Here is a 13,635-nt window from a genome sequence, read left to right as displayed (position 1 = left end):
AGCGATAGAATCCGTTTAATTACCTTGTTTTCAATTGGAGTGTTCTGACTAAAGCGGCGCGAACAGCGCGACGTAACGCAACGTTTTTGAGAGAACTCTTGTCGGACGCCCTGTTTCTATTTTCTTTTTGTCGCTCGCATTGCTCTGCTATTTTGAAGGAGAAATATGGAACCCTGTGACGCAACACAATGGCATATTTAACAGATTCAGTGTGGACAGACAACATTGACAGTCGCTCGCTTGGATCCGGTTAGGACAAGGTGTTAGTTAGGCCTACAATGCACAATTGTTCTCTCGTGATTGAGAGCTACTGTAACCGTATGTTCATTTCAAAACTTTGTAAAATGCCACAAAACAGTGTCTCAGGGTTGTATGGGGGGAATTCTTCCATGCTCTTAAGGGTGTGCAGGTCAAAAACAAAGTGCGTAACTGTGTGCATTTCAGCCTGCGCCAATTCTCCCCTTTACTTAAAATCTGTCATTTACACGCGATGTAGGGAGTTGAGCGTTTAGGACAACTTTACTTAACCTTTAGAGCCCGATTGACGCAAAGTGCATTCCGTGGTGAAAGAGGAGACACAGAGCTATCCATTGATACCAAATACATTGATCCTTCCGTGGGGTATACTACGAATCTCGGTGAACATAACCAGGCTTTCTTTGCATAACCTGGATCGACAAATACGATAGTCGCAATCAGAGTTGAGTGGTATCATGAAACTCACTCACGGGTGAATTTGTCAAACTAGGCTTGCTCAGATCTGTGCGTGTTCCCGTGGTTGGGGTGACATTTGGCCAATCGGGAAACGTGGAGACGTTTCGCTGGACGTAGCGAAATCTAGGGTGGTCTTTTTTAATGTCTAACATACAGTACAACATCATGGTCGTCAGATGGTCATCAGATATTGTATTTTATGCACGTCCATAGTGACATATTTGCACTCGCAACATAGTTACAAACGCTTTCGCGTTTCAATATGTTTGAAGAGGCGGAGCTGCACCTGTAATAAGTATGACAGACTCTCACAGGTGAGGTAACTTTGTTTTTCAAGATAATGGATTGGTTAATAGTCAATAGGATTGGTGAGAGGGCGGTGCTTTTTCACAATTTGAGCCATAACTTAGAACATAACCTGCTCCCTACCAGCAGTGATGTATAAAGTACTAGAGATCCAGACTTGAGTAGAAGTACAAGTGCTCTATCAAAAAAGTGACTGGAGTAGAAGTGCTCTTTAAAAACCGTACTTAAGTGGAAGCACTAAAGTATTAAACATGTTTTGTACTTAAGTATTGCAAGTAGTTTATTTAAAAAAAAATACTACTCAAGTACTGAAAGTAAAAGTACAAGTATTGTGTAATTAGCTGATTTGCGAACGAGATGGGTGCAAAAGGTATCAGCACAATCTTTTATTGAAGACCCCTTGGCAGACACACGGGGGCCACAGCCTAGGCCCTAGACTAGGCTATAAACATGTGGTAGTAGTTAAACAAGGTGAATAAATGTAACTGTATGGGTTTCCCAATGTATTTTGTAGGGGTGTTATGACCGATACAACTCACATTCAATACAATAATAGGTATACAGAATCATTGATCGTCTGTACCCAATCTATCTATCTATCTATCTATCTATCTATCTATCTAATGCATCAGTCAGGAGCCATATAGCATGAAAAGTACATGATAAGACTATAGTGTCACAATTGTTTTAAGATAAGTTAAGAATTTTGATACCGTCTTGATTTGATTTGGGAGCCCCACCACACCAGTGGAGACCAGACATTACAAGGCATACTTCCCCAAACACACTCAGTGAAAAGGTGGCTTCATATCATATGTTTGTATTTCAAACATTTTGAAATTCATATGAAGTTTACATTAGGCCTATTTATGACCTGCACAATTAGTTAAAATTAGGGCTGGGCACGTTAACACGTTAATATCACGTTAACTCATTAATCAATAAACGCATTTTTATTTTATTGCGCATTAACGCAGTTTGCTAACAGGCTGGTCACAGGCTGCTGACTGCTGCCGCGCTTACAGGAACCTGGAGGAAAACTATATTGGCAGTTTAAAACAAACCAACTAACATGGAGTAGGGTAGACCAACGGAACTTTTACATGGCCATTATCATTTTAAAGTTCTTTCAGGCGGCATAATCGACAGAAGCAAAGTTATTTGTAATCACTGCGAACTTGAATTTTCTTATCATCGGAGTAGGGTGACCAGACGTCCGGAAAAAAATTCGTGAGCAATCCGGAACGGATTTGTTTGTGACCAACACACCACTAACGAGTAACGATGGAGCACATAAAAAATGTATTGGAGTAAAAGTACTGAACTCATCGAAAATATGTAGTGAAGTAAAAGTAGAAGTAGAAGGAAAAAATAATACTCCAGTAAAGTACAGATACAGCATTTCAGTACTTAAGTAGAGTACTTAAGTAGTTCTACTTCTTACTATACATCTCTGCCTACCAGGTTTGGTTGCCGTGGTGATAGAGCGGTGCTGATACCATAGAGCTTCACAGTCCCGCCCCTCCTTCAAGAGAGCTGCTTGCCCGGAAGTAAATTTCTCATTAATTCCTCCCATTGACATCTGGAAAAATCCGGATATAAAGAGTTCTAGACCATGCCTTAGGCTAACCAGCTACGATGTGACTCATAAGCATATAACTTATAATTTCGAGTAAAAAAATGAACAGAAAATGTAAAAAAAGTGAAAGGTACAAGACTGGTAGACAAGAAAGGTACATATCTTAAATTCCGAAAAAAAAAAACTCAAATCCTCTGATGCTTTGCAAACGTACACACATTTCCAACATTTGCAGCCTAACGATAGTTTAACATGGTTCCATATTAATCTGAGAAAAGAAGATGATTACTTCCTACCGTTTCCATTGAGTAAATTCAACCTTCAAGATGAGAAAACCGTTCTTTTTCGGAAGACCACACATCGGTTCTGACAGCCCTGCAGCCATTTTAAGTTTTGAAGTTCCAGCGAGACGAAAGCTGGATGATAGGCGCGGGAAAAGTTGAGGCAGTTTGTTTGGGATTGCCATGGCAACGGCGATCTCTACCAATCAAAGGCTCTGCTTTCACCAGTTTTACACGTTAGGGTGTTGGGTAGTGTAGTACTCTGTCGTTAAATCGTGAATAAAACCTTTTTTTTCTCAAAACAAGGTTGATGCCCCATTAACTTTTGACATCTATATGAGCAGGTATAATCGCTTAGTCACATCGTAGCTGGTTTTAAGTCTACCATGGACGGTTACGATTTTATGGCTTATTCTCCAGATGTCAATGGAGAAATTGTATTGGATTTTTACTTCCGGGCAAGGCTGTGGGCGGGACTGTGGAGCTCTATTAAGGATTTGCTTGTGATGTTTTGCTCACGTGATTCTATGTTCCATCGCCGACTGGTAGTCAACTGGTAGGCAGGCTGGCGAGTCAACGCACTGAACCTTCGTTGGCTAACCTAACTTTTTCATACATTAATTTGATTAACAGGCTAGATATGGCGATACGCCTAAGCACACTGACGCCTCATGGAACAGGCACAACAAGTCGGCATATTTTCACCTCGTTTTTATACACATGACACGTGAACACGTCCTCCCCATACATGTTCTGCCTCGGATCTTAAAAGCTACTTTTTCACCAGGCAGTAGGGTACAGTTCGGTTCAGTACGTTACGTTTTGGTACGGAACGTTTTGGTACGGTTCAGTCCGGTTTGTGTACCCACTGCAAAAGGCACTACTGTATAAGATTGCTGGCTGTACTCCATAGGGCAGCATTATCATTTAAATAAACATAAAAATAAATACAGTGGACACATAAAGCTGCTTGTTTATGTTGCTTATGCTAATTGCTGCTGTCTTCGTTTGGTGGACAGTAGCCTAGCTCGCCTAATCAACCTGTCTTCTTAAGGTAACTGTTAATCGCTAGACTTTTATTTACAACTGTGTCTTACTGGAGTAGGTAGGTAGTAATCAACATTGCAGAGCTTGAAGACGTGCTTTATAGCCAACTGTAAGCTAGATAGTTTACTAGAAACGTTTGCAAGTATCCATCTGCTGATGCAAAGGCTAGCAAAGTAGCTTAAAGTTAAAGTGACAGACGTGGCCACTGGCTATCACGGAATGCTAATTGATGCTGATATAATAGCTCTAACAACAACTTGGATTTGAAACACGCATAACTTATAACTTGGGTTCTTGTGACCCAGTTGTGGTTTATGTTAGCCTACAATTACAAGTCATGTTTTGGTTCACTGTAGTTAATAGTTTTGCACGTCATGGATGTGAGCACCACCAGGTAGGCTAGTTCCGACATTTATTTGACCATGTTGTGTTATGTGCTACGTTTTGAAAAGACAGAAACTATGGTGCTTATTATTATGTGACCAGTTTCGATGTAATTACACGTTTGTAAATAGTAAAAAATTAATGTTTGTGTTGGAGTGTCAAGATAAGATATTGTGACAGGGTAAGTAGCCAGTAAAGTAACGTAGCTAGCACAGGCTACCAGATGCATGACAACACGAGGACTCGACACTAAACCGCTAGTTAATCAAATAAGATTCACCAACCTGACATAAAATTAGATGGACACTGACACGTTACTGTCCAACATAATTTCAGTTCAATCAGTTGTTGTAGACTACAAGCTACTAGGGATGCAACGGTTTTCAATAATTTATTGAACCGTTCGGTTTGGCCTGTTCGGTTCAATAGACTCACCTAAACCGCAATATTTCGGTATACGCGACATTAAACTTTTTATTTAATACAAGGTTATTGCGCGCGCGTAGCCTGGGAGCGATAGAGAGGAGTGCTTAGGACCCGGGGGATGCGTTTTCTCTGACTGTTCAGCTTGCCTCTCGTCAACCTTGCAACAACCAATCAGAATTTTACTGAATTTCCCAAGAGCCAATAAGCGCGTTGAAATGCAAATGAAGGAGTCATGTGAGAAGAAACAAACTTTACCGGCGGCTGCATGATCATGGCGACATTTGAAGTAGCCCACGAACAAGGCAAAAAGACCGTCAGTAAACAAAGCACAGTGTGCATTGCAAGCACTGCTTCACAACGATCACCTAATAAAGATAACACATCCAACATGTCGGCCCACTTGCGCCTTCATCACCCGGCTGTAACCTTAAGTGGAGCAGCACGGAGAGTTAGTTTGCCACCGAAAACCCAACCATCCATTGCTGCAGCCTTTCGACAACAATATTCCTATAATTCCCAAAGACATAACGAATACGACGGCGTATTAGGGCCACGTATATATACTTTGTAAAGACGCAAATTTGCCACTTTAGAAGGTCGAAAATTTGCCACATTATAAAGTCTGTGTGTAACAGTGTAACCGGTGGTTTCTGCCCTGCGTTGATTGCTCGCGCTAGAGTAGCCTAAGAAAGCGTGACGCCGACACAGCTGAGTGTATTCTCTTTTTGATAGTTTACTGGAAAATATTGTAGGGATGGGAGGTTATAGGAGATGGGGAGGCTGACATGTCATTCCAAACTCGGGTCATTTATTTTCCTGACGTTGTACATGCTAGGCTACGGGCAGCGGGAGGTGTCCACTCGAAAAACAATAAACTCACTGCTAAATCAGTCAATCGCTCGTCCACTCGTCAATCACACAACTCTCTCGCACACACACGCACACACACACACACACACACACACACACACACACACACACGACAGGAGACACAGGGGAAACAGACACTTTGTGAAGTGGCAAATTTGCCACTTTCTTCTCGGAATATTGCCCCCCCCTGACAACAGGTTGCAATAATGTTCATTTCATTGTTCTAATATTTTTAATGCTGCACTGCACTTTTGTCTATGTTTACATTTTTTACGTTCATAAAAGAGGACAGGGCAGGCACTCCCAAATCAAATATCCATTTGAAACTACACATAATACTACCTCACCAATTATTTTGAGAAGATTTTCAGAATTGTTCACTACTTTTTTGAGGGTGTATAACAGTTAAGTATTTTCTTTAAATGTGTGAAGAACAGTGAGTTTATTAAATAAATAACTACACATTACTTTATGCTGCACTGCACTATGGATAACATTGCCTGTTTATGACAGAAGGCAATGATGGTGTTCTTTTCTTTTAATACATTTTTGTGATTCTGCTTCATCTGTGTCAGGCTATGCATTTAATATTTTCTCTGCAAGTGTAAGTAGAAGCACATTGTTGATTTGAAATAGAAAAGGCAAATATAGCCTCCTGTATGCTAGAGCCAAGATAATATTGATATATTGAAACCGAACCGTTACCGTGGCCCAAAAACCGTGATACAAACCGAACCGTGGCAAAACTGTACCGTTGCATCCCTACAAGCTACTAATGTCTCGGATATGGCACACTTTGTTTGTGGTCTTTGCTGGCAATTTTCTTTCTGAACGATTAGGACAACCGTAATGTAACGTAATTGTAGGCTGCTATTTTAAGACGGGAACATACCATTTTTTTATCAAATAAATAATTATGAATTTACTAATTATACTAAACCAGAAACTGACTTTCTAATAGGGTTTACATTACGTTCTCCTGCATTTTCCTGGTGGCGACACCTAATACCGTACCACAAACGGAAACGATTAAACAAACAAACAAACAAACAAATGCTACACAAGTAGTTGCCATCTCTTAATCTGTGTTTCGATCATAAAAAATACATTTCGGAGATATTTGTAAGCGTAGTAGCTACAGTAGGCCTATGTGTAACATAATGTAACCCCGCTGATATGTACGGTTTTGCCTACCACTCTGCCTACCACTCCAGTTGTAAACAAATGGTCACATGACATTAAGGCATTATGACGTTCGTGGATGCAAAACCTTAATACCCTGGCTTTGAGTGCAACATGCCTCGCTAACCCACTAATCGAGGTTCGTAGTACACCCCACTGGTTTATAAAACAGATGAAGTGACAGAAAAATGATTAAGTCATATAGCTAAGCCTAACATTGTGCACCCATTACTCTCGTTTGATTTACTTGCGGACCCGGATAGATATGAAAGAGGAGACACAGAGCTATCCATTGATACCAAGTACATCCTTCTAGGTTATGAATCAGACAAAGTATCAGCAAAATAATGACTTAATTTAGCTTGATTTACTTCATGTTTTTGTGTGCTTTTGTGGCATAGTATGTTAATAATCCACGCTATCATGTGTTCCTCTATGGCAAGGAACGTTCATAATCCGGTTTTGAGATCCTAGCTAATTATATGCCTATTAACATCCATTTAAAACAATCTACCTATCAACAGCTGTCCATATTCAAATTTTAAACTGTTTACCTTCACACAATCAACTTTCATTAAACTATGCAACCACCATAGCTACCCTAGCAACACCTTAGTAACCCTACATTATCTATCAATACATTTTTGCATTTTCACACACTGGTAATTCCTTGGCATTTCTAGTTTCATTTTAACCAACTATGTTGCCTCAACTATTGGGTCACCTGACTCGCATATGAACTTCAAGTGACATCCCATTCTTAATCCATTTGGTTTAATATGACAATGGTCCACCCTTTGCAGCTATAATAGCTTCAACTCCTCAAGTTTTAGGAGTGTGTTTATAGGCATTTTTTACCATTCTTCCAGAAGTGTATTTGTTTTTTTAAAGTATATATTTTTTGCTTTTTGCCTTTATTAGTATAGGACAGTGAAGTGGTAGACAGGAAACAAGTGGGAGAGAGAGATGGGGTGGGATCGGGATATGACCGCAGGCCGTATTCGAACCTGGGTCCCCGAGGGCACTCGGAGCCGTAAATGGTACGGGCGCTGTAGCCTGCTGCGCCACAGCGCCCCCCCAAGAAGTGTATTTGTGAGGTTACACACTGATGTTGAACGAGGAGACTGGCTGTCAGTCTCCGCTGTAATTCATCCCAAAGGTGTTCTGTCGGGGGTTCTCTCTGAGGGGGCTATTCCCAAACTGTTCCCACAAAGTTGGGAGCATGGAATTGTCCAATATCTCTTGGTTAATGCTGAAGCATTCAGAGTTCCTTTCACTGGAACTAAGGGGCCAAGCCCAGCTCGGGGATGGCCCCTTCCCGTTCCAGCATGACTGTGCACCAGTGCACAAAGCAAGGTCCATAAAGACATGGATGACCGAGTTTAGAGTGGATGAACTTGACTGGCCTGACCTCAACCCAATAGAACATCCAGCCTAAACCGCACACAACTACATGGTTCTTAGTTGAGTTCAATGGAAATAGTGGAGGTTTTTCTTGGTGCTGTAGTTTCTCTGTTTTCTTTCTACAAATTATATGTAGTAATTACCCAACAATTCTGTACAATGTATTGGTAACAGTTGAGAGGGTTTTCGTTCATTACATGTAGTTTCTCTGTAGTTACCTTCAATTACCCCAAAACACACTATACTGTAAGTCGCCATATATTTTTTGATAAATAAATGTAGGTCCCACCTAAGCTGAGTGTGGTTTACAGATCAAAAGTTTTATGCAAATGTATATGCATGGAATGCATACATAAAATAATATTATTGTTTTGTATAATTGTATTATTATTATTATTATTATGTTCTGTATTAATATAATGCAAAAATGGGTACGCCTTCTTGGGCAATGGAAGATTAGAACACGGGAATGGAATTTTTAATGAGAACTGCTCTTTGGTCTAGACCAGTGGTTGTCAAACTGGGGTACGCGTACCCCCTGGGGTACGTGGACCGATTTCAGGGGGTACGTGAAAAAATATCAAAATCATAGGCCTTTCCAAACGTTTTTTATATCCCACGGAGGTAACTTAACTTCCGCATTTGCACTGCACATTAAAAACTTATTTTCTCCGCATTAACTAAATATTGGAGAGTGGAGACAGAGATGGTAATGTAGAGCCAAAGATCCTCCGCTTTAACCCTCTCTGGTAGAGCTTTACAGCAGCCTTTTGCAGCCATAGGTTGCAGCGGTGATTACAGCTCGGCGTCATAATACATTTTGCTATTTGTCGCACGTAAACTACGACTAGCCTATTTGACAAAGAAAATTGCAATCGATGGATAAATGCGGCTGAAACGCAACGGGTTCACGCAGCGACAACAGAAACGTCAAAGGAGTCACCTGCTGTCGGGACAAGCTTTTCAGGTCAAGACACTATCATAGCAAACTAAAACGATCATCAAGTTCGGTCAGAAGACAGTGACAGATGTCTGGGTTAGTTTGCGGGCAGAGTATCCGGTCCTGTCAAACCGAGCTATTGAGACGTTGATACCATTTGCTACAACGTATTTATGCGAGACTGGATTATCAGCGTTGGTCTGCCTTAAGAGTACAGACTGTTTACTGAAAATTATCGAAGACTGAAACTGTCCCCAATTCGGCCTAACATCGCTGCATTATGCAAGAACATCCAGGCACATCCCTCACATTGATTGGTGACGTGGGTGGAGAGGTGGTAGGCCTATTCTGTGTGGTTTACTCCAATTTAGTTTAACTATTGTTAATGTGCTTCCTTTTTTATTATTACTTTACAGCAGAGAAGTTAACTTCTCTGCTGTAAAGTAATAATAAAAAATTAGGCCTACAACACATGTCCAAGATCTCATTAAAGCTATTGTTAACTTTTCATATACTGATAACAAGTATTGCTTTACTTGTTATCAGTATGTGAAAAGTTAACAATAGCTTTAATGAGATCTTGGACATGTGTTGTGGGCCTAATGTGTGTAAGATCTGTCTGTGACAAAATTGATACGAATGAATATTAATAATAATAAAAAAAAAACGTGTTGTTAACAATTGGTGGTGTGGGGGTACTCGGGAAGATCTATAATGTCTCAGGGGGTACATGCCTGTTAAAAGTTTGGGAACCACTGGTCTAGACTTTATAATGAAATGGGAACAATGGAGACACTCATAAACATACTAAGCATTGTTTTTATGTATCTGAAAAATGTATAGACTGAGATTTTTATTGAACTGTCTGTAAAGCACCTGGGTGTCTTAAGAACTAAAGCCTTTGGCATGGTCCCGCGTCTGCGGCACGCGCACACGGCATTGGTGAGCGTGTGACGAGAATTGCGTAATTTGTACGACATGCGTCGCGTTTTTGAGTCAACCAAAATTTAAGACCGCGCGTCACTTCACGCGTAGACTGCGCATGTGTGAAACGAAACTGCTGTAAACACGCCCCTCCAGTAGGTGGAGCACGTACAGAAACAACGCTTAAAACGCAGCAAACAGAGACAGAAGAACACTTGTTTGGTTACTATGATAAATGGAGAGATGCGACGAACCAACTCGTCAAACTTTTCAGCAGACATGCGAAAGTACTCGTCGTGCTTCTCCTCATCTAACAGCCGCATCTTTTGTATCTAAGTGTGGAACACTCCTTCCCTGGCTCTTCCTTCGTTCAGTGGTCGCACATCCCACCTTCTTCTCTTCTTCAGGCGTTGCTCTTCCAACAACAGCATATCACAGTATCACAGTTAATTCGTAGTGCGCAGGCGCAAACCTTGATCGGCTGGTGCGCGCATTCAGGACAACAGACATTGGAGTATGCCTCGTATACGCGTCTGAAATGACGCACGTCAAACGTCCAGTGCCGCGTGACACAGACGTGGGACCATGCCAAAGGCTTAAGGGGACTGAGTAATTACTAGTTCAGCTGAATATGCACTAGCTTTCTATCAGTTTGATCTAATGACGGTGATTTTCACCTCTCTCTGTAGATGCAGTGCAGTGTCTTGGTCTACCCACACCACCTCCTCCTCCACCCCTTCCTCCAGGTTCCAATGTAATCCCTGCCACCACTGGATCTCCACCTCAATTAGGGCCCCCACCTCCTCCTCCCCCTCCTCCACTCCCGCCAATACTCACTGGTTCTCTTCAACATGCCTCTGGACATGCACCTATACCCACTCCTCCCACTCCTCCCCCACCTCCAGCCCCACCCCTGCCTAGTGGTCTGTTTACGATCTCACCCACTTTGGAAGACAACCGGCCCCTGTCTGGCTTGGCGGCTGCCATTGCCGGAGCAAAACTGCGGAAAGTGCCAAGGGTGAGTAAACAATGCAGTGCCATCCCCACCACTATCTTTACTTTGATATAGTTGTGGTTGAAATGGTCTTTTATATCATCTAGATATCATGAAATCCTATATGATGCCCATCATTAAGTAGAGGTGTAAACTATGCTCCGTGAATCGCTAAAAATCGATACACATGGAAATTACAACTGGTTGATAAAATAAATAAATAATAACTTCATAACTCTTTCATTTTAAAGCTATGTTTAAAGCTTTAAAGCAACTTCACCAAAGACAAAGACTAGCAGACAGCCTACCTTACAGCCTCTCCTTGCCCCTGTCTCAACGGACACACCCCTCAGTAGGCACATTTAATCCAAACGTTTACAGTCGTGCAAGCAAGCAAACTGTTATTGCTAAATTGCTATTAAATCCGGTTGGCATGATTAGCACGCTGCACACATTTGTTAAAAACTCTTGCTTTCAAGTTGACTGCTAAATTCTTATAATCTTAATCCCAATGTAAATAGGGAAAGTATTTTCCCAGGCTCAAAAGGACCTGTCCCAAGGAGAAAAAAGGAGACTTTAAACCCACCTGGGGAAACTGAACAGTACAACCAGAAGAATATTACAAACTAGCCAATTAGGCTAGGCATACTTTGTTCACAATATTGTCATGCTTCAACGTGCTCCCGAAAGCTGAAGCAACAAGACACAGAAATAAGTAGAGAGAGCTGTTGGAGCCTAATGACCTAGGCTTTATGATATCTGCATAATGTGTGCTGCCATGAATAAATAATCAGAAATACAGTATTTTTTTTAAATCAGTAGTATAATAATATAAATGTTAGGCTATAATACTAGTATGCCCCCATTGTGACATGCTGTACTGTTAGCTTCAACATGTCACTTTATGTTAGATGTACATTTTCTTTATCAATCTCTATATAGAGACTTCCACACCAACTTGAAAATTAATGTGTTTGGGCAGTATGCCATATATTCTGCACTCACATTGGATCCAACAAAGTATATTACAGAATTAGATAGGTGTTCTACTTTACATAGAATGTTGTGGTAGGGTGTCTATATCATTTTGTCGAGTAATATGAGTTTGTGTTTACAGAGTGATGAGGCCTCAGGTGCAGGTGGAGGAGCTGTAGTAGGTTCGGGTGGTGTTAAAGCAGAGGCTGCCCGAGGCAATGGACCACTTCCTGGGGGAGGAGGTCTGATGGAGGAGATGAGTGCTCTCTTAGCTCGGAGGTGAAACCTTTTTCTTTTTTCGGTGTTTATGATTTTTGGAAGGTGTCGGTCTATTGGAGTAGTTGCACGAAATGCTCTCGGTGAGCTCCTTTGTGTCCTGTGGAGCCAGGTGTGTTTGAACCTGCTACTCTTCTGATTGTAGTTAGTGTCTACACGGACCAGGTTTGGTGTTGCCCCTAGTGAATCAACATGTTACGATAAAGAAGGACCTACATACACTAAATACATTCAGAATAGCGACAAGTTCAAACACACCTGGCTCCACTGGAAACAAAAAAGCTCACAAGAGTCTTTTGTGCAACTAGTCCATACAATAGAACATTTCTAGTGCCTTAGTAGAGGTTAAAGTAGGATTTCTTTATTGCCCTGCAAAGGTAAACCCACCTTAACTCGAATGGGAAACTGAGATAAATGACTATAATGTTTCTTTGTTGTCTAGGCAAATGTATTATATGTAGGACACTCAAAATCTGGTTATTAACCCTCTAAGCGCCACAGGCAGATATAGTTGACAAGATGCGGTACTGAATAAAACGGCCGATTTAGTCAAATAGGGTGTCAAACTTCGTTCAAACTCCCTGCCAATAGTTGGCAGACATGCCATACTTCGTCCCTGACTCAGAATTACGTCATGCTTCTATACAAAATAATCGAGCAAGGGCGCTTTAAATCAGTGCAAAATATCAGCTGAGCTAGTTTGCTGTGAGCCATTGTACCGGAGTGGTATTGTGACTAATATTAGCATTAGATAATCATCTAAACACATCAAAAAAGTTTACCAGGAATAAAGTTACATTACATTACATTACATTACATTACATTTCATTTCATTTGGCTGACGCTTTTTAACCAAAGCGACTTGCAACATGGAAAAAGACAGTTAGGTTTTTTAAGAGCATTTCTAACAATAATAAAAATACAATAAGTGCATCAGTGGGTCTAATAAGTGCATAAATAAGTGTAATAAGTGCATGAATGAGTGTGATTGTCTGAAGTAGTGCTATGAGAGGAGATGTTCTTTGAAGAGCTGGGTTTTCAGACCTTTTTTGAAGATGGCTAGGGATGTTCCTGGGATGTTCCAGGGTGACCACCTGTCCCACTTTACGTTGTACTGTGCAGCAATTTTACCCTTTGTCCCGCCTCACGCAAATTGAGCATCTGTCCCGCTTTTTCATTCAACCCTGGCCAATTGAAAATGAATACACAGATACGTTCATAGGCGTAGTGTTAACTTATGTCAAATAGTTCAGAGGAAAGCAATAAAATCGGTAGTCGATAGGCTTAGTCGTACATCAATCAAACTGTTGCCTGGTGCACGAACGCCTCCGCA

General features: G+C 41.2%; 1 protein-coding gene across 6 annotated transcripts in view; it reads left to right on the top strand.

Annotated features, from left to right (window-relative positions):
- Positions 1 to 13,635, top strand: part of enah (ENAH actin regulator) — a 140,454-nt gene that overhangs the window by 103,517 nt on the left and 23,302 nt on the right. For all 6 annotated transcript variants that reach the window (XM_062550522.1, XM_062550519.1, XM_062550521.1 and 3 more), the window contains 2 exons: positions 10,747 to 11,075; positions 12,169 to 12,305. In XM_062550522.1, the coding sequence (XP_062406506.1) occupies positions 10,747 to 11,075; positions 12,169 to 12,305 (466 nt within the window). The remainder of the gene's footprint in view (positions 1 to 10,746; positions 11,076 to 12,168; positions 12,306 to 13,635) is intronic.

This window comes from Sardina pilchardus, chromosome 12, assembly GCF_963854185.1.
Source record: "Sardina pilchardus chromosome 12, fSarPil1.1, whole genome shotgun sequence".
NCBI classification, from domain to species: domain Eukaryota; kingdom Metazoa; phylum Chordata; class Actinopteri; order Clupeiformes; family Clupeidae; genus Sardina; species Sardina pilchardus.
This window is presented reverse-complemented; position numbering and strand designations above follow the sequence as displayed.